The sequence below is a fragment of the Ursus arctos genome, unplaced genomic scaffold (assembly GCF_023065955.2).
Source record: "Ursus arctos isolate Adak ecotype North America unplaced genomic scaffold, UrsArc2.0 scaffold_36, whole genome shotgun sequence".
Lineage (NCBI taxonomy): Eukaryota > Metazoa > Chordata > Mammalia > Carnivora > Ursidae > Ursus > Ursus arctos.
The window spans coordinates 14924545-14947310 of NW_026623050.1; the positions used below are offsets into that span (position 1 = coordinate 14924545).

Consider the following 22766-nt stretch of genomic DNA (forward strand, 5'->3'; position numbering starts at 1 on the left):
GCTTTTCTATGATTTAAAACCCAGAAGCCATTTTAAAAACAAAAAACAAAAAAACAATAAATTCAACCTACAAGTTATTTAAAACATAAACTGGTGGATGGCAATAATAATAAGAAAAGTCAAAAATAAAAATGAAAGCCTAGCAAAATATTTGTAACTCATATTACAAACTAAAGGCTCCTAAATTTTTTTTTAAACCTGATAAGGCTTGATGGAGAAACTGATTTTAAAAATACACCAAAAAAAAGTAAAAAATAGATCAAGATACCAAAAAAAAAAAAAAAAGGGCAAAAGATATGATCAGACAAGTTAACAAAAAAATGCAAGCAGCCCATAAATACATGGACAGATGCTCAAGAACATTAATGCACCATTTTCACCTAACTGGCGCAATCCCAAATCCTGAAAACACATTATCTCTGAAGCTATACGGAAAAAGGCACTCTCCACATTATTGTTGAGACTTAAATGGTACAGTCTGCCCATATTATCAAATAACAGAAGTGGCTTTACCTTTTCATTCAGTAGTCCTTATCTAGGAATTTACTGCTATACACACACATTTCTAAATGATACTGCAGCATGTCTATAACAGCAACAAATTAGAAACAACTCAAATGTCCATTAACAGGACGACTACAGAAATCAACAAGTATATCCATACTCCAAACATTAGGAGTTATTTTTAAAAAGTGTGAAAGCCCTCCTATAATAATATGGAAATGTTTCCAAGATACACTGTTAAGTGATGAAAGCAGAGCACAGAACAGAGTGGATAAAACATAAGATACATAATTATATTTACTTAGAATGACATGAAGTAACTCAGAAAATACACAAGAAACTACTCAAAGTGGGACAGATATAGGGAAGAGAACACATGGGGAGATAGGGTGAAAATGCATAATCTTTTCATCTCTTCTATTTTTCAACCAATTCACAAAATAAAACCATTTTTTTTAATATTTACATTTTTAGATTCTGTCCATTGTTTAAAATTAAGGGTATGGCAGAGTATAGAAAGAACCTGCCTGTTCAAGTGTTAAACACTGGTAAAAATATTAACAATCACAGGTAAAACAGCATGGTACAAGTACCAAATTCTGATAAATGGACCAAAACAGCCCAGAAACAGCACCTAAGATATAAGAAATTAGCAAATGAGAGAAAAGAATGGACTATAATTTTAGAGCAACTGGTTAACTACTCTGAAAATCTACATCATTATTCTATCATGCATCAAAATAAATCTCAGATAAAAAGTTCTTGCAATATTATGTTATAAAAAGGTAGCAGAAATTACAAGTGAGTATTTAGTTCATTTCTAACATACTTTTTAAGCCTAAAAACAATCAGAAATTGCAAAAAGGGAAAATATTTTGATTTAGCAGGAAGAAAAAGATTCTGCACATCACAAATCAAACACATACTTAAAGAATAAGTATAACAACACATCCGAAGTAGAAAACACATTGTTCAACATCTGGCTCCAGTTCTTTTGGAATGAAGAGAGATACAAAATAAACAAGACCTAATATACTACATGTTTTTTGCATAATTTTTTGTTGTTCTTTTACTATTCCTCACCAGTTTGGAGGCTCCATAGCTGTATTACTTCCTCTCCAGTGGGCTATGGATACCAAAAGTCAGAGTCTAACAAGTTACGATTTCAACATAAAATTTTGGCACTTAACTAAACATTTTGTAGATTTTGTTTATCTCATCTATATAAACAATTCTTGTTTTAGCTCTTTTGTTTCTAATCAAATAAAGCTAGACTGCCTCACATGCCTGCCACAAACAACAATGACTCATTTTTGCAATAACCATAGGGGAAAGGGCATTATTCTGCTTGTTTTCCTGACAGTCTAATTAATGTTAGGGTGCATCTGACGTACTTCATTTCAGGGAAGCAAATGAGCAGGCAAGTATTTGGTCTATTTAATCCATTAGTAACTTACTCTTATTTCAGTTCACCCACAGATCTATTCATATGATACTTTTAATACCTTAACTAGATTTAAGGAATCCAGGAAGTCTATCTAAAAATTGAAAAGGAAAACTGCTGACCAACAAACAACTCCCTAATTTTATAGACGACCAATACAGGAAGACAGTTAACTGGAAATCCGCGGCAGTATGTAACTTGTTCTGCTGGATGGCAGCTAGATATTGTTCCGCAAGACCAGGAAGCCGCCCAGTCTGGCTACGTTACAACATGAGGCAGCAATCCAGCCATGGCCCTGCAACAAGCACAGAGCGCGTAGCTTGTGCTGTTTACGGTCTAGTAAGGATACATGAACAAGACCGCAGTCCTAAAGTTCAAAGAATCAATATTTACGGCACTAAAATGCTTTTAAATTTTTTATATGGATAAGAAAAAGTCACAGCAGATGAAGCAGGATTGGAGGATATTCTTTTTTAAAAGTACGAAAATATCCAAATCTATTTCTTAAACACAATAAAACAGAAAATAACACACACCTATATACACATCACCTATAGTTAAGATTTTGCCATTTTGTTTCATTAAATAATAATTTTACTGGCTAAGCCATTTTAAAGTTACAGACATCGTGATATTTTATGATTATATAATACAATATGCATCTCCAAAAATTAAGGACAATGCCCTTCAAGACCACTATACCATTTACAATAATTCAGTTTCTCCAATCTAATTCAAATTACCTGTGAATTATTTCTTTGTTCAGTTTGCCTTCCACCTCTAGAAAATGTCTGATTTTTTTCCATCCAAGGTTTTTTCTGAGTTGCCTGGCAAGTTACATTGGACCAATTGACACTACCTGTAACCAATGAGATTTTAAAATATGATTTATTTACGAAAGATGCCAAAACCTCAATTATCCCTTAACTTTGTGTACTGAAAGTCAGTCACTATAAACGTAAAACTGGAAATTTCTCTACAAACTTTAAGTGGTATTCCAGTTTTTAGTGACTGAAGTGCCATCTTGCAGAATACCCCAATTTCTCAAATGAGAAATTTTCTCAAGTTTTATCAGCCCAACTGTACTTTCAAAGTAACGTGAACCTCTTTGGAAGATATCTAATATTTTTTTTTTGCCGTATCAGCAAATTTCATGCTTAAAAGCAAAACTCTGACATGGACAAAGAAGAAAGTATAGCAAAAACACTATGCAGAAAATAAGTACCTGTACATATAGATGATTCCACATGCTAAAAATAAAAACAAAAAAGACCATTATTTTCCGCTTAAGAGTCAACACCATATGCTTTCCAAAACATTTCATAACTTTGTCTAGAGTGAAGCATGCTTATTTACAATCTTAGAAAAATACTTCTCCATATATATTTTTCATATTAATATACAAAATACATTTTGATCCATTCTATTACTATTGGAATTAATGAAAAGAGATACTTAAGCTTTAGAGAAGATACAAAGATAATACTGACATAAATGACTGATAAAGATATCAAAGCAGTGTTACATACATTCATGGTGCTAGAATCGGGATTTCTCAAAGCCCCTGCTGCAGGCTGGTTGTTGCTGTGTTTGGGACTGCAGTAGCCACTATCACTGTCAATGTCAGCTTCACTAGCCCCCTGCTCACTAGAGGATTCAGCAGTAGGGTGGGATGCTCTTCTCCTCCTGCCTTTGGACTTCCAGAGCATTGTGGCAGAGCTCTCCGAGAGAGATTTGTTAGCAATATCTGACGGGAAATCTATAAAGCAAGGGAGGTGAGACATCTCTTTGTGAGGACCAAACGGATAAATTCTTGTTAAATTATCTTTAAGGTTGTAAGAAAACGGAAGATATCTAACTTTGTAAATGGAGAAAACAAGTAAAAAATTTGGGGGGAAGATCATCAAAAGGTAAGGTGTTCCTGACATGTTGGTTTATGACATGTATTTATTATGCCAAGAGAATAAAATATTTATACAAATATTAAAACAAACCACCATTACTCATTTAAGAAAAAGAACACCAATCCTTTTTAAGTCCACTGCATACGCCCACTGCCTCCTCTTCCTCCCCCAGAAGTTACCTCCATATGGAATTCTGTGTTTATCATTTCCTCACTTTTTAAAATAGCTTTTTCATGGATTTTTATATTCCTAAAACATTATAAATCATGTTATTTTGCAGATTTCGCTTTATAAAAATGAAATTACACTGTCCATTTTCTTTTGTGACTTGCTTTCCAGTCTGCCCCATTCCCCCAACACTAGTTTTGAGATTCTGATGGATGCGGCTGTAATTCATTAATGTCACTGGAATCTAGATTGCCTGCGTGTGATGAACACACCACACAGTACTTATCCTTTGTACCACTGATGGGATGCTTGGGTTGTGTGGGGGTTTTGCATTATTAAATAATACTGCTATAACCACTCTTATACAGACATTTGCACGTATATGTGCATGTGGAAGTTTAAGGTAAATACTGTTGGGTCTTATGGGATACACATATTCAATTTTACTTGGTAACGCCAAATCATTTTTAGGCAAACTGTTTAAAACCATTTACAACCCAACAGCAAGATATAAATATCCACAGTGATCCACATATTCTCCAAATACTTGATACTGTCTGCCAGGCTATAATTTTTGCCAATTGTTTGATACAAAAAGATGGCTCATTGTGGGTTTTAATTTGTATTTTCTTGCCTAATAATGAGGTTTGGTATCTTTTCTGATGCTTTTAGCCACTGATGTTTTCCCTTCTGTGAAATACTTAATTTTATTTTTCGATTGTTTGACTTCTGCCTATTTTGCATTTCACAAATTGTAATCAAAAGACATTTTAAAAACTCTTACAATGTCCTCCTACCCTAACAAATAACAATTTTTCTTTTTCTATATTTCCACCCATAATTTTTATACAGCATCAATACAATTTTGAGTTGGGCTATTTAATATAATGTATATATGTTCTTCATAATTATAATGTGAGAAGGCTCTATATTATTCCACTGAGTGGATGTCTACACTTCTCTTGACTTGCCACCTGTTACTAAACATTAGGAAGCTTTCAGTGTACTACTGCAATCTGAATCTTTCATCCAACTGTCCTTTTTCTTTCTAGGGAAATATATTTTAGATACATTTTAGATACATTCACAGGAGATACATTTTAGATACATTCACAGGAGAAGGACAGTTGGGTCAAAGGAAAGACTCCTATAGTACCCCCAAACTGTTTCAGCCCCCTGGTACTGTGTCCCACGGCCCTGAGAACAAGGTGGGATCATTTTCTTATTCATGCATATGAATTTTTTACATCTTCATACTAATATTTTTTCACTGATAGGCATAGAAAAAATCTTTTCCAAGTTTGTGGCTTATTCTTTCACTCACTTTTGACAGACCAGAATTTATTTCAGAAAGTTCCCTCTGGGGTGCCTGGGTGGCTCAGTCGTTAAGCATCTGCCTTTGGCTCAGGTCATGATCCCAGGGTCCTGGGGATCAAGCCCCGCACTGGGCTCCCTGCTCAGCAGCAGGAAGCCTGCTTCTCCCTCTCCCACTCCCCCTGCTGGTGTTCCCTCTCTCGCTGTGTCTCTCTGTGTCCAATAAATAAATAAAATCTTCAAAAAGAAAAAAAAAAAGAAAAATGAAAGAAATAGTTCCCTCCCTACCATCATAAAGATATCTGCCTACATTTCCTTTTACTGTGGTTTTCCCATTTGTCCTTAATCCACCTAAAAAAGATTTGCATGGGGTGTAAATTAGGTTTCTGTAATGCTATCTCTATTACTTTCCACACGTGTTTCCATATACATGTGAATCTGTTTCTGGGACACATGCTCTAGTTTTCTTATACTGCATTTTTTTTGTGTAAGCCTATAGGAAGTAAGGTAGTTTAATAGGTCTTGGTATTTAGAAAAAAAGTTCTTTTCTTCTCAAATGATCCTTTTAGAATTAGTTTATCAAGTTCCAAAAGAATTCCTATTAAAATTTTGATTAGAACTGCACTGAAGCCACAGACTGACTTAGGGGGAAATGACATTTGCAGTATCAAATTGTCCTAGATGAACAGGATATTTAGGGTTTTTTTTTTTTTTATGTCCTACCATAAAGTTAAGATTTTCTGCATATACGTCTTGTACATCTTTTGTAAAGTTTATTCCCAGAAACCTGCATTTTTGTTGCTATTATAAATGCCATCTTTTCTCAAATTTTGCTCATAATACACTGAAACTCACTTTTGTATATTATATACAGTCATCTTGTTAAACTCGTTAAATGCAAGCTTGTGTTCGAGAATAAAAACTTGTTACAAATTCCTTTAAGTTCTAGTATTTCATCCTACCTGTGACTGATACCAAGTAATCCTCAGAAATTAAAAACAAGTTAAACAAAAATACTGACAGAATGTGCAATCCACAGAATTTGGGGGAAAAAACCTAAAGAATAAGAATATGGATAAAAGATATTATCTTCTAATCAAGTTTTACCTTCATTTTTCGTTTTTTTTACTTCTATTAAAGCATAGTTGACACACAATGTCACATTAGTTTCAAGTGTACAACATAGTGATGCTATGAGTCTATATATACATTATGCTTTGCTCACCACAAGTGTAGCTACCATCAGCTACCCCCAACCCCGTGGCAACCATCAGTTTTTGTTCTCTGTGTTTACGGGTCTATTTCTGCAGGGTTTTTTTTTTTTTAGATTCCACATATAAGTGAAATCATACATTATTTGTCTTTCTCCACCTGACTTACTTCACTTAGCACTACAGCCTATGGGTCCGTTAATGTTGTTGCAAACGGCAAGGTTTTATCCTTTTTATGACCGAGTAATATTCCACTATATATACACACCGCATCTGCTTTATCCATTCTCCATTCATACCTATGGACACCTGGATTGCTTCCATACCTGGGCTATTGTCAATAATGTCACAATAAACGTAAGAGTAAATGTATCTTTTCAAATGAGTGTTTTCAATTTTTTTGGGTAAAATACCCAGTGGCGGAATTATTGGATCATTTGGTATTTCTATTTTTAGTTTTTTGAGGAATGTCCATACTGTTTTCCATAGTGGCTGCACCAATTTACATTCTCACTACATGAGGGTTCTTTTTTTCTCCACATCCTCATGAACATTTGTTACTTCTTGTCTTTTTGATTCTAGCCACACAAACAGGTGTAAGGTGATATCTTGTTGTGGTTTTGATTTGTATTTCCCTGATGATAGTGATGTTGAGCCTCTTTTTATGTGTCAGCTGGCCATTTGTAGGTCTTCTTTGGAAAAATGTATATTCAGGTCCTCTAGCCAATTTAAATCAGATTATCTGGGTTTTTTGGTACTGAGTAAATATTTTAGATATTAATCCCTATTGGAAATATGAACATCATCTCCCATTCCACAGGTTGCCTTTTTGTTTTGCTAATAGCTCATCTATTCATTTTCTAATTCTTATGCTTCAGAAGACTGTCTTTGTGTTCACTAAATGAGCAAACTGAAGAAGTAAGGATTTTTAAAAGCAGTCCCAGGGTTTAAAGCATGTAAAAGTCACTATGACTAGGAATAACCAAAACATAGAAAAGTTTGTAATATATTACGTTGTGATTCTTTTCTATAGCCTCTCCAAGCATTTGTTAATCCATTAATCTCACTGCTTTATGGCTACAAACTACACACAATGACTGTACTAGCAACAAGATTGTTTCTTAATGGATTCACAGATCCTTTCTTACTCCTAATGGATCTAAACAATTGTAAAAAAATAACTGAACTGATGTCACAAAAGAAAAGATACAGCCCAAATGAAAGAAAGTATGAACCATCAAATTTATTTTAAGCCAGAGTGGAGACTACAGAGGGATAAAAAGTAAATGTGCCTTTGAGCACATCTAATGCTTGGCCTTGGATCATTAACAAAAATTTTTTACTAGCATCAATGACAATGGGTCCAGAGACAGTTATCTACTCTACAGCTATTAAGCTGAGATCAGAGATACAAACTGGAATTCAATGATATAAACTGGAAAATATTAATTTTTATCTATTACCGGGATAAAGCTTCCTTATTTAAAGTTTACAAAGTTCTCTAGAAAACTCTAGACAAAATGATATCCAACTAGTCCAAAATTTTTACTTGCTTGACAGGATATAGGTACCACTCACAGGTTTGGTTCAGATCTATGCTGAAATATGACACAGAAAACTTGCCAAGTTCTTTCTATAAAAATATTATACAATATTAGAGTATCCTATAAAGGGTTTTGAACTAGTTATAAAAACATACAAATGTGATTTCTGCCAAAATGAGTCCTCAGATTCCTACAATGTCTGCAATATTCCATCTCCGATTTCTGAACTGCTCCACTACTATATGGGGATAAGGACACCTCAAACCCTCCTCAAAAGTGCACATCAGCTGGCAAACAAGTTGAAAGAACATTATGGACATGGACTGCTTTTACCCTTCCTAGAGAATTTCACAAAGTGGCAGTATAAATGAAAGGATGAAAGTCTGGAAACTTAAAGAGTGGTACAGTCCACAATTATAAAGTCAATACATGAAAACAGATAAAACTCAGTGATGTATACATAACCACTCTTGCTTACCAGTCTGCTGTGAAGCATCTACCAGAAGCACAATTTTTGACCGATTATCAGGACCTGCTGCATTTGTCTCTTTCTGAGTAGCTACACTTTTCACCAGTGGCCTTTTGCTTTTTATGTGCTGTTGTAAAAGCTGCTGCTGATTTAAGCACAAAAAAATAATAATAATTTAAAATCCTACTCAATGTACTAAACATTATAAAATACATATCCACTATAAAACACACCTAAATGTTTGCTCTAAATTAGTGGCTCCCAATCTATGGGGAAAGAGGGTTACTGTGTTAGGAATTCATGAAATTATCTGCATTTTAATTATACGTTAAATGATGGATCATACACACACATTTTAATACTATTTTTCAAAGAACTATTAACACTACTATGACTAATAAAATATTAATGAATTTTTAATTATTACTTGTACTTCGTATTTTCTCAATCAATAATTAATAAATGATAGAAGTATAAGCATGTCATATAAGAGGTTGTAAATTTTTATTTAGAAGGGTAATAAAAAGGGTAGTAGCTTTCCCAAGGAATAAATTTTCCTTTCATGATACCAAGAAAGTACCAAAAAAATTCTGCTTTAGAGCTTAAAAAGAAAATATAAAAAAAGCTGATCCTTTCCTTCACTTTTTAAAACAGGAGTATTCATCACTTAAATAGCAATTTATATAACAGAACTCTGAATTTAACTTCCTAAACTGAAGTGCTGGAAATGCACTCTGAGAAATCATGTTTCTTCACCATCTGAAAGTTATATACTTCTGTCTTACTTCCAATACGTATTTCTTTACATTCTCCAGAGGTCCCAAAACAATTTCCCTTGACCCAGTGTTTCCATGAGCAAAGACTAAAAGATTTTTAAAGCAAACTGTGCTGCATGTTTGTATTTTAATTTGTAAAAAGTATGTCAGAAGACAGCAAAGACTTTTCACTGAAGAAGCTGGGCTAATGGAATCTAGGAAAGCATCAACTCCTTGATGATAGAGCCAAGAAATCACTCTACCTTCTAGAAGTGCTGAGAAGAAACATGGTTTTTCTTCTTACTTGCTTTGATATTAAGGCCTCAATATAAAAGTAACCTTTTAGTTAAGAAACAGTTACCTAGAATAACCTTAAATCTCTTGTGTTTTCAAGGCCTTCATGTCTCCCTTTTTTTTTTTAACTTAGTCAAAAGGCTGATCTTTAGAGTAGTTTCACACATTTATCTTTCATTTTCTTCAGCCCTAGGAGACCCTGTGTTCACATAATATAGTAAAGCAACACTTGACTAACAAAGTGCTATTGCTACGAAAAATTCACAGACTAGCCACGATGAAATTGAAGGGATTTAATGAATCACAAATGTTGTTCTCCATAACATCTCCTGCTGATTTCTGAAGACCGGAATATATGAAGTGCATTAGTCATTCAACACCACTGGCATAGGATCCAAACTCTCACTTATAAACACTGGTATCACTATGCAATTTTTATCACTAAATTAAAATAATTTAGAAATATTTGTGTATTATGATTATGTAAAACTCTCTGAAGGAACCTGAAGATGACTGTAAATCATATCATCAATTAAGAATAAGGCACAATAAAAAACAGGAAAAATTATTTTACAAATGCTCTACCCTTGACTATTTTATAACAGTGAACGAAATGTTTTATAGTAAATTCAGCATCAAAGGCTAATCAAGACCAGTAGCAAATTACTTACACTATTATTAACAACAGATATATCAAACATAAAAAGCAATCAAAGTAAGTCACTTACTTTTGGTACAACTGGTCCTCTGTTACTGTTTCTGCTCCGATGACTGGACAATGGGAAGACCTGTCCAAGCTGATTTGGACGCTCAGTGCATTCTGTGGTTATAGTATTTACAGTATTTGCGGCCTGAAAGGTGTTGGAGTAAGGTGTAGGAAAAGGATGATAGAATCCCATAACTTGGGCACATGGTGCTGGCATCAGCTGATAATATGTATACTCTGTAGAGACAGGTGGCTGAGCAGATATAATAGGGTAGGCAAGGTATGGTCCAGCAGGGTTTGGATTGGGCTGTTGCCATCGTATATCATTGTTATATAATGGAAACTGTCTGTTAAAATCAAATAAAAAAAAGAAATATATTGACAAGTCTGAAAGTAATGCTGAAGCAAAACCTCTTAATTCATTTTAATTTAAAGAGTACAGAACAGTGCCTTCATAATAAAAAGGAAATAAAATTATCACCTTACAAATTTCTTTGCTGTAATTAGAGATTATTATATACATGTAATAACAACTTAAATGACAGTACAAAGGAATTCAACCTGATAGTTCTGCTGCATTTCAAAATTTTAAAAGTACATACCATTCTTATTTATATAAACTCTCTTCTCAACCTCCTCAAGGTATTTCTGCCTGAAAGTTAAACACCTAGCTGCTGGATCTGTAAACAAAAGCAGTCCAAAGTCCCCATCCAATGCTAACAACTGTGATAACCTTCTGCAAACAGCAGGGTAAGGTGATCACTGTGTACGGTGATCATTACAATGGGTGATTTGATTCCTCCACCTCTCATTCTTTTGCTCAGTCCCAGGGGCTCCTACTCCTCTCCTGTACTTCCCAAACCATGTGGCCAAGTCAAGCTCTTTTCCTGGCTCCCCTCTTTGGCAATCGAAGCACGTTCCAGATCCAAGGGTAAGAAGAGACAAGGCAAGCCTGTCCACTGCCATCCTATTCCTAGCACTCGAGCCTCTTCTAGTGCAATTCCTGTAAAGCATCAGCAAGATTCTTCCCATCTCTGCAGTCCTTACAGAAGGTTGCTGCCGAAGAATGAGGGGTCATGGGGAGCTGGAGCAATGAGCTTTTCCTCGCTACTCCCACAACAAAGCACAATGGAAAAATGTTCACTGCCATAATTTTTAAAAATACTTTTAATCCACTGGCTGGTTTATTCACGAATTCAAAAGATTATTTAGGGGCGCCTGGGTGGTACAGCGGTTGAGCGTCTGCCTTTGGCTCAGGGCGTGATCCTGGCATTGTGGGATCGAGCCCCACATCAGGCTCCTCTGCTATGAGCCTGCTTCTTCCTCTCCCACTCCCCCTGCTTGTGTTCCCTCTCTCGCTGGCTGTCTCTATCTCCGTCAAATAAATAAATAAAATCTTTAAAAAAAAAAAAAAGATTATTTAGTATGGTAAGAAAAATTAACTGTACTTAACACTTGGCCATTTTGTCAAATACAAAAAAACAGTATTATTAAATGTGGTTGATAAGTCGCTTCAAACATAGCCATATATAGGTCAAAATTTTTTGACATAATGCTAACTTCAATTGAGAAGGATCCCTTACTCTTTGCCCAATCCCCTCTAAAACTATAGTTTTAGAGATTATTAACCTGAATATTTAATATTTCATACAGTAGCTTAGTGGCCACCTATCTCTTACATGGAGAATGTCTGAAAGAATGTGCCTTGGCCCGCTAGTGTGCCACATGATGGCTTAGAGGCGTGCAGATATATTGACTGCATTTGCCTTTGGGGTGGCTGGGCAGAGGCTAGAGCCCAGATGCCTCATCTATTTATCCCAGAGTGCTAGAGAAGTATAATTTTCCATGTGTGATATAAAGTACTTTCAATACAGCAATAAAATAAACTACACCAACAAAGTATCAATTGCTCAGTCTAAGCAGGGTTAAAAAGGCTATCTCGACTATCACAAGTTACGCCCTAACCACCAGGTCACACATTATCTGAATTGCAAGCGTTTTGCTAAATCACCCTGTGACTACAGCACAGAAGGTAAATTTAAACTAGAATCAGAGTCCAGAAATATATGTTAACCATAAATGCTTCAATGTTAAGGACTATCCCTTGGTTTTTTCTTCTTATGCCAGACTGTCCTGGAAATTATGATCAGATACCTAATCTTTAAAAAGGGTTTCCGTTCACCACTTTCTGAATATTCATTCCTCCCTCGGTATCAATTTATTTCAAAGTAATTTTAATGACTTATTGTAGGAGATACATCCAAAAAACTCCATTTCCTCTTAGAAAGAATGAGTAAAAAACCCCACGTTAACAATTTTCAGATTTCTACTTCATTTGATTTTATTTACTTCTCTTAAAAAAGAGAAATGGCTAATGTTTAAAAGTTACAAATGGAGGGGCGCCTGGCAGGCTCAGTCGGTGGAGCATGGGACTCTTGATCTCAAGTTTGTAAATTGAATCCCCACGTTGGCCGTAGAGATTACAAAAAATAATAATGAATAAACCTGAAAAAAGAAAAAGTTACAAAAGAAAAAAATGAAGAAGTATGCCTTGCCAATATCTGTATTTCCCTACTCACCCCCACAAAAAAGAAAGTAATAATAAACAAATTACCTATTGGACTGGTTTTCCTGCACGAATGGGTAACAAGTAATCAGGTAGCTGGGAATTGGAGTTGGTTCTACACCAGAAACATTTCCATTATCATTTGGGAGTGCCATCGGGATCATAAATGTATCAGGATTCTTCTTCTGGGGAATAAACGGCTCTACCTCAGCTGATAGCTTGACATTCTTCAAAGAGAAAGTAAAACACACTATTAACAAAGGAGCAAAAAACGTAATACAAATTCACAATTTAACAATGGAAGAGTCAGTGTTTACAAGGAGTAATTAGATCTCCTCAGTATTAGAAAACATCCAAAGGAACAGCAATGTCAAAATAGCTAAATACGATTATTTAGGCAGAGCCGTCGAATAAAACAGGGAAATGCTTAACAAAAGTTCTTGCATTTTAATGAAATCATTTCTTACATAACCAAAGCTGTTAAAACAATTAAGAGAACCAGGAAGTCAGACTGGAGTCCAAAAATAAAGCTGGTAGTAAGAAATCCAGCTCTTCAGACAAAACAATGCTTTTAACTACTTTTGTTAGGAGGGAAAATCATTAAACAGAGTTCTGAAGGATAATCACTTTATACTTGTTTGACTAGTCTAAAAAATAGTCTATTTCCATCCATTTCAGGAAATTAGATTAGTATGGTTTAATTAAAAGGAAGGAAGATGTCCAAGATTACTGAAAAAAAAAAACAAAAAAACAACTTAACATAGGGGCAAGAAACTTTTGGTTCACGGTTAAACTAGAAGAAAAAATGAGTACTTTAGTTTCCCAGCAGACAACCTGAGTACACTAAAGTGATCCAGAACATGTATTCCCATTTTAGTTTATTTTGTATCTTTTCTTACAAAAATATCTACAGAAATTTAAAAGATATCTTTAAAAGACTAAAGTATTTTAGGATGCACATGTGGGTGACAAAACAATAAAGAAAAGTAAATAAGATCTGGGATAAGGGGGCGCCTGTATAGCGCAGTCGTTAAGCGTCTGCCTTCCGCTCAGGTCGTGATCCCGGCGTTATGGGATCGAGCCCCACATCAGGCTCCTCCGCTATGAGCCTGCTTCTTCCTCTCCCACTCCCCCTGCTTGTCTTCCCTCTCTCGCTAGCTGTCTCTCTGTCAAATAAATAAATAAAATCTTTAAAAAAAAAGATAAAAAAAAAAGATCTGGGATAAAAGTCAGGATAGGAATTACTCATATGAAATTACTCATGTAAAACAGAGTTGTGATCACAAGGAGGCACCTGGAGAGCTTCTGAGTGCCTGACAACATTCTATATCCTAACTTGGGTGATAATTACAAGGCATTCACCTTATAATTCATTTAGCTATACATTGTTTTTATGCAGTTTTCCTTCTGTATTTAACAACAAATTTTTAAAATTTAATTATAAAAAGAAAAAACCTATAGGCACATTCTGTAAAAGTAGAATGTTAAAAACCACATAAATATCACAATCTAAAAAGATATTAAACTCTTCTTTAAGAAACCAGTAAGTGAAATGCAATCCAATGTTTCAACCACTCAAATCAATTACATCAAAGCAATAGTCCTAGACCTTTTGCCCAACAAACCCAGTAGCATTTATTGGAAGCTCTGAGCAAGGCAGAGTTCACAGAATAAATGTCAGGAATGTTTCTCACAAAGGTAATCAGTAATAAATGCAAGAAAATCTGAAGACAAAATCTAAAGACTTAATATGCGCAATAGAGAGCCTTTATTCATATAAATTATTCTCTAAAAAGAGTCCACTGGAAATATTCAGAATGCTTATAAAAAGATGGGGAGAGAGAAGAAATCTGAACTATTCATAGCAGTATTAATTCAACGTCCTTCCTACCTGATTAAATTTTGAAATCTACTTTTATACTATTAACCAAATCGGACATAGAGACACTACTTGCACTTAATGAATACAGTATCTGTGAGCTGGAGCTAGTTTCTTGAATTTCAACCCTGGAGGCAAAAACTCCTTCAAATGCTAATAGTCTAAGTCATTAACTTTCACTGTGATAGTCAACAGAACTCAAAAATTATTTGTGTAAGGTATAAAATATCAATCTAATAAATGTTCCCCCAGGAGGAAATTAGGGGAAAAGGCTGATTTTCAACAATAATGAACAGAACAGAAACTTGCTTTATACAGTTCATGCATAGGCATAAAAAGAGGGAAAACTGAAATCACATTTTACACTGAAAACATAATTTTTAGGATATCTTTGAAAAATCTAAAAAGTCCTTTTGAACATATGACAACTCTCTGAACAGTTTTATAGATCTGTATTAGAAGGCATTAGGACTTTTTTAAAGCAAAGAATATGATCATATCAAATTTCCACATGAAAAAGAAACTAATGTAATTATAAAGAAATAAGATAATTTAAAGATAGTAAGTTTCCAGACACCTCCTTCCAAATAGTACCAACTCATAAATTACTTTGGTAACAAATTCAAATTCTTGCTCAAGTCAAAAGTTGCAACAAGTTTTTATACTTAGTTTCATTTTACTTTGTAAGAGTTTTATGAACTTAGGTAACCTGTCAAAAAAGTGTCATGCACAATTTATAATTGATATCTGTACATATACACAGTATATACCCTTAAATATTAAAGTTTGTAATGATTTCTATTCTAAGTGTAATTCTAGGTATCAGAGTTCAACAATAAAATTCACAAACACTGAAGTGATCCTTTGTTTTTAGCAAAAAAGAGAAGCTGCTGTAGTCAACAGCTGCACAAACAGAAGATGTCACTAGTAGGAACAGACTGGCAAACTTTCTCCTACAGTTACAACTCTCTATGGTCTTAAAAGTTGTTTGTTGTGACTTTGGGGCTTTCAGTATCAGACATTAAAATGAAGCATCTGCTATTCTCAGGCCTAAAAAGTAGAAGTTAAATCCCGGAACTATTCTTAAAATTCCACATAATAAAGCCCATATAGACAATATGTTAAGTAACAAATTCTGGCAGTATTTCAATTATATTAGTATAGAAATCAAAGAAAAATGTCCTACATAGTAGACAACAAAACATTACGAAAAAATTAGACTAGTTACTTCATACAATGATATTTCTTAGTTTGAATTTTTTAGTCTACTTATAGACAAGATCTATTTTTTAGGAATCAGAAATTTTATAGCAGAGTTGTCTCCTTAAAGTAAATATAAATGTAAAATAAGTCTGAACTACACAAAGTCTAATTATCCCTGTACTACTATTTGTTTAAAAAAAAAACCACTATCTACATAGTAAAATTATCTTTAATTTTCAGAAATTATTTCAGAATTTTCCAAATAAATGAAAAATCATAATAATCCCAGAAATCCGTACTGGAAAAAAAACAAAACAAAACATAAGCAGTTTCACATTCCTTTTAAATTCAGCATATATTAAAATAAATGTCAGTAATAAAACTTCTTTGATGTGAATAACCTAGAAAACCCAAGAATTTATCAGAACATAAAAATATAAAAGCCTTCTTTAAAAAGAGTGTATTAAACAAATGCACTCAGATCACTAAGAGCCTATCTAAATTCAACAAACATGCACTGAGTACATGTTCTGGAAAGAGTGCTGTACTGGACTGGTTTAGGGAAAATGCACAAACATTACTATGAAGCACCCAACAGCAGGAAATGCACACTAAACTCCTCTGGGATAGAACCTCCTGATGTGTGCAAATAATTTTCCCAGATTAAGCAACAGAAAGAAAACACCCACTTAAAATCAAAACTGAAGTAGAACATAATAAGCACTCTCCCACAGTGAAATTTCAGTATGTACCACACACCTACAGAAAAAATATGACCATGGAAACCCTCCACATCCTTTCTATATTAAGGTAAAAATACAATATATCAAACATTAAGATATCTTGCATTTCATGGCCAAAGAAAAATGTCTTCCAATGGAAAAAAATGACTAATGCTTAAGAGATACCTGCTGGCTGTATTGTTTTTTATTGCAGTGACTTACACTGAAAGTAAACACCTGACAAATCAATTGCAGTAGTTATATACGTAAGTTTCGCAAGACTTCAGATAATATTGAGAAAAAAATCAAAATATTTAACTGAGACTGCCCACTTGATTTACTATTCAGATCCCTTCCTCTTTTCTTAAAAGAGACCACACCTAATCCTATTAAAGTACCTTACGGTACTTTTCTAAAAATCAGCTCTCTAAATTTAATACTGGTTTTTGAATTATCTAATTTATTAATTTCTGGTTTTGTATTTGTTTTCCTCTATTGCTTTGATAGGGTTTTCCTGCTAACTTCTAGCCCTGGACACTTAATTTTTATTTACCTTTTAAAATGTTTAATAATGAAAGCATTTATGACTATGCATTTGCCTCAGAGTATAGCTTCAGCCACATCCCATAGGTTTTCATATGTATTACTTTTTCAATAACCCATAATTCTACTTTTTAATCTCCTCTATGTCATTAGGGCTTAGGGAAAAATGTCTTTTTAAATTTATAAATGTTGGGGTGCCTGGGTGTCTCAGTCGCTTGAGCATCTGACTCTTGGTTTTGGCTCAGGTCATGGTCTTGGGGTCCTAGCATCCAGCACTGCATTGGGCTTCCCATTCAGTGGGGAGCCTGATTCCCCTCTCTCTCCCTCTGCCCTGCCCCCCCACTCTCTATCAAATAAAGAAATCTTAAAAAAAAAAAAAAAGTTAAATTTCCAAAGGTCATTTTACTTCCCTTTTGATTACGAAAGTATTATTTTTAAAACCTGTTAAGATAATCATTTACTTATATTCATAAAGGCCAACTACCAAGTATTACTGAATAATAAATGTTTTATAGCAACTTATTTAGAATATATTTAGTTTGCAATGCTGATACTATTTGAAGTTTATCAATTATTTAAAGGAAAGAATTTTATCTTTATTGGTGAACAGCACTTTGCATGAAGTCATCTGTATTTGTGACATGTTTGCTTTTCTAAGAGTTAAAGACATTGGTGATCTATAATTTTGTAAATTCTTTTATTTTATTTATTTTACATTTTTTGTTTTTATAAACATTTTTAATTTAAATTCAATTAATTAACATATAATGTATTATCGGTTTCAGAGGTACAGGTCTGTGATTCATCAGTCTTATATAAATCCCAGTGCTCATCACATCACATGCCCTCCTTAATGTCCATCACCCAGTTACCCCATCCCTCCCCTCCAGCAGCCCTCAATTTATTTCCTATGATTAAGAGTCTCTTATGGTTTGTCTCCCTCTCTGGTTTTGTCTTCTTTTGTTTTTTTCCTCTCTTCCCCTATGATCTCTGTTTTATTTCTTAAATTCCACATATCAGTGAAATCATATGATAATTATCTTTCTCTGATTGACTTATTTTGCTTTGCATAATACCCTCTAGTTCATCCACGTCATTGCAAACGGCAAGATTTCATTTTTCGATGGCTGTGTAATATTCCATTCTATATATATACCACATCTTCTTTATCCATTCATCTGTCAGTGGATATCTGGGCTCTTTCCACAGTTTAGCTATTGTGGACACTGCTGCTATAAACATTGGGGTGCAGGTGCCCCTTTGGATCACTACATTTGTATCTTTGGGCTAAATACTCAGTAGTTCAATTGCTGGGTCGTTAGGGTAACTCTATTTTCAACTTTCTGAGGAACCTCCATACTGTTTTCCGGAAAGGCTGCACCAGCTTGCATTCCCACCAACACTGAAGGAGGGTTCCCCTTTCTCTGCATCCTCACCAATATCTGTCATTTCCTGACTTGTTAGTTTTAGCGATTCTGAGTGGTGTGAGGTGGTATCACATTGGGTTTTTTATTCATATTTCCCTGATGCCAAGTAAAGAACTTATCTAAGGACGCCTGGGTAGCTCAGCAGGTTAAGTATCTGCCTTCAGCTCAGCTGACAATCCCAGAGACCTGGGATTGAGTCCCACATCAGGCTTCTTACACAGAGGAGAGTCTGCTTCTCCTTCTGCCTGCCACTCCCCCTGCTTGTGCTCTCTCTCTTCCCCCTACTCTCTCTCTCTGACAAATAAATAAAATCTTTAAAAAACTTATCTAATGTTAACATACTAAAAATTAAGCCAATGTTTAAATTATTTGTTAATAGAAAAGATACTGTAAACTTCAAGTGTTTTGTTTATTTTTTTAAAAATCTCAAAACACTGTCTTAAATTTCCTAAAAATAGAAACATTAAGCCTTTTATGAACAAATAAAGTCCATGATTTATTTTTCACATCCCTTTACAACAACTATTTCCCCCCACAAGGAAGGAAGGAAGGAAGGAAGGAAGGAAGGAAGGAAGGAAAGAAAGAAAGAAAGAAAGAAAGAAAGAAAGAAAGAAAGAAAGAAAGAAAAAGGCATATACCAAGTAATAACTGTTCTTAGAACATCTAACTCTGGCAATTAAAATTAAATTACTTGTTTTGATTTAATACAGTCTTGCTAAAAGAGAATACTCCTTACATACTCTTTTGGTTGTAACATTCTTTCAAATAGTCACTATTGCAATTAAAACTATTATCTAGCATGTATTCCCAGTAACTTACTTTTTATAATCTTGATCAACATATATTACAATTTATCCTTTTATCAAAGATTTTATTTTTTTAAAAGAGCAATATGAATGCCTTCAGGCAAAACATGCTTAGATTTTTTTTTTTTTAAGTTACACTTGTGCAATACTCCAAGGATTTCAATTAGGTTAACATGAAATGCAGTTTGTATTAAGTACTATTTTTTTAAAAATCAAATTTCTATAAATTGCTAATTACTACAATATTATGAGTAAGTTTTAATGCTGTTTAATGGCCCCTTCCACCAAATTCCCCAAAATTCTGAATATAAACCAACACTGGTTTATAGTGAAAAAACAAATATTTTGTGAGGGAAAATGGAAATTCAGATATCACATATATTTTTAGCGACTTTCATCTATCTAAATTCACTTCATTAGTAAAAATATAAAAGTATATTCCAAATAACCTCAAAAAGTCAGTACGTTACTCTAGGGTATAGTGGAAACAACGAAGAACTTCACAAAGTGGAGAAAGCTCAGTTCTACCCCTAATCTACCATTAAATTAATGGTTCTTAGCCTTTTTTCAGTGACAGATTCCTCTGAGAATATGATGAAAATAATGGAGTCTTGCCCCAGAAAAATGCTAATATAAAATGAAGCACACTCCTTCCAGGTCATCCATGGACCCCTGAATTAACTGCCTACAGCCGGAGCAAGGCAAAGCAGCATCACTTTTCTGTATCTCGGTTTCCTGTGAGTATGTAGCGGGTGGGAAGAGAGGGTGGTTAGAATTATTCTCTTACTCAAGGTTAGGCTGAGGAAGAGGCAGGAGGTACTAGAGTGAAAACAGGAATAAATTCTTCAACGGAAAACCTACATTCATGATTTCTTTCTAATCCTTAAATTTCTACAAGGTTTTAATAGGTTGCGGGCTTAAGAAAGATGTAGGATGAAAGAGGAATAGGTTCTCTAGTTTAAATAATCTGCTCACAGCACTTGCTGTTAAGATAAACACACACAAATAGCTATGCTAAATAGTTAATTATATTTCCTCTAAGATGAAAGGAACCATAAGTATACATATGGTAGCATTACTGGTTACAGTTCTGGCATCATGATGAAGGACCAATGAGTTTAACCTTTTCATTAGTGACACACATACAAGAAAATTGTTCAAGAAAATTTCCTATTCAATTGTCAGGCTTTGAAATTAAAGGCATTTCTGATAGGTGTCTTAAAATGTTTTTTTCATTAAATTGGATATAGGCTGTATATACCTTAGGTCACTGAAAAGCTAAGAGGCTCTGACCAATTTTGCTTTGGTAAATCCACGTATTATCTTATAAAACTCATCTGTGTTTCAAATTCATATTCTCATAATTTTTTTAATTAAAGCTTTTGTAAAAAACAAATATACGCGACTAGGAATCCGCCTACTAAAAGAGCCAGATTTCAAAATCAAAATTGACTCGACTAGCTACATATATACATATATACAGGAATTTGGAAATCTTGTCTCATTTATTCAGGTACTAATTATTTATTTGTAAAATAACTAGGCAAATCACTAGTCTTTTTCTCCTTCATCTATCTGCCTAGCTCAACACTGGGCAAAGCCTTCAACTGAAGAGAATGCATAGTCAATAATAAACTTCGATTTCATCAAATTTTAAGTCGTTCCATAGAAGTCTCAAGGATGAAAAATACTAACACTGGGGGGGGACTCTTATTTTGGATTATTATTTACATTTTCATCATCCCTGACTTCCAGCAACTAGTCGCATGGATAATCAAGAATTTAATACAATTAAAAACAAAACTGAATACTAATGAAACTACTCTGTGAATATGAAAACGGTCTCGGAAATGAATTCATACTTCGGATCTAACGTTCTCAAAATATAAGCTCAATTTTCCAAAAGCACTAATTTTTGCAAAATAATTGGACAAAAAGGCAGGGGAAAACCATAGTATTTCATATCTTAAAGGAAACACCTCCCTAAAACCACTGCAAAAAACAATGCTCCGCTCAACGGAACGTTGAACCAAAAAGCCCATAACCCCCCTGCATCTGTAGTTATCACACATTCTCTGACAGTCTTTCTGGGTGAGAAGCCTTCGAAAGCCTTGCCACCTTGAAAACACATTCCAGGACTAAAGGCGGGGGGGGGGGGGGTTCTCGCTGGAAGTTATAAACCCTCCACTCGGGCAAGCACTGACAACTTGGGAGTCCTCTGGCCCCTTCCACCAAACCACGGAGGAGGGGCAAAAACGAGTCCCCAGTCCGGGGGGGGGGGGGGTAACCAGGGCTGGAAAAGCCCCAGTCCCCGAGGCAGCAACTGGAACAATGCAGGAGTGGGGCGCCGCCAGGCTCTCAGGCGAGGGGAGTCTGCTCCCGCAGGAACCCAAGGACTCCGGGGGTCCAGGCCCACGCTCAGAGACCAGGGCCCGCTCTGGAGGAAGCGGCGACCCCCAGCACCCGGCCCGGCCGGCCCAGCCCGAGCCCGCGTACCTGGTCAGCGGGGGCTCGGTCCATGGCGCCTGCAGCCGCAACGGGCCTGCGTTAGTCGGTGTGGAAAGCGCCTCGGGCCGCTTTCTCCATGGCCCCCCGCTCCAGTCGAGACAGGGCTCAGGACCTCCGCCCCTATCTGGCTGGCCCCGACACGGAGTCCGGCTACGCCACTGGCCGAGGGGGTGGCTCCAGCTCCCGGAGAAGAAGGAGGCGGTGGCAGCCTCGGGGAGGGATCATCTGGGACGGAAGCCGAGGAAGGCCCAAAGAGGCGACAGGAGAAGTTGAAAATGGCGGCTCGCGGACGGGAAAGGGGGGAGGGGCCGAGAAGAGGCGTGGGCGGAGTGACAGCAGAAGTCCTGAGCAGGTGGCAGCGGGAGCCTGGGCTGGCTGACCTGGAGGCTGAGGCCAAGTGGAGATTCCCGTAAGCAGGTCCCCAAATCACTCTGCGCTTTGAGCCGGACTTAACTGTCCCTCTGGATTGTTAAACTGGAGGTGTGTCCGGCCACTTGGGAGCCAGAATGCCAGGGTTCCAGTCTTCAGGGACCTCCGAGACTACTTCATTATTCCAAGCCACCTCTTAGTAATATTGGAAGAGCTTTTAGCTGCCCACTGTACATAGCGATCCTTCCCTATGTTACCCAGCAGAAGGAAGTCATGACTATAAAGGAAAATACCACAGAAGGGCCACTGGAGAGAAACCGAGTCAGGAGGTTCCACAAATGCGTATTGATTAGGTAATTCATTGTCCAGGCCCACGCTCATCTCCACTCAACCTCCAGGCTGATCCAGCCTATTTCAGAATCCCTAATTT

At 35.7% G+C, this 22766-nt stretch overlaps 1 protein-coding gene across 4 annotated transcripts in view; it reads right to left on the reverse strand.

The window, feature by feature from the left end:
* SECISBP2L (SECIS binding protein 2 like) overlaps nt 1-22277 on the reverse strand; it is a 64297-nt gene extending 42020 nt beyond the window's left edge. For 2 of the 4 annotated variants that reach the window (XM_048219049.2, XM_026518441.4), the window contains exons 1-7: nt 21956-22274; nt 12928-13106; nt 10336-10660; nt 8568-8700; nt 3478-3707; nt 3174-3198; nt 2692-2807 (exon numbers count right to left, since the gene is read on the reverse strand). In XM_048219049.2, the coding sequence (XP_048075006.1) occupies nt 2692-2807; nt 3174-3198; nt 3478-3707; nt 8568-8700; nt 10336-10660; nt 12928-13106; nt 21956-21979 (1032 nt within the window). In that variant the 5' untranslated portion in view covers nt 21980-22274. Of the gene's footprint in view, nt 1-2691; nt 2808-3173; nt 3199-3477; nt 3708-8567; nt 8704-10335; nt 10661-12927; nt 13107-21955 lie in introns of all 4 variants that reach the window. The other 2 variants (XM_026518440.4, XM_044391065.3) reach the window with 2 other exon arrangements.
* Between the last annotated feature and the right edge of the window lie 489 nt (nt 22278-22766).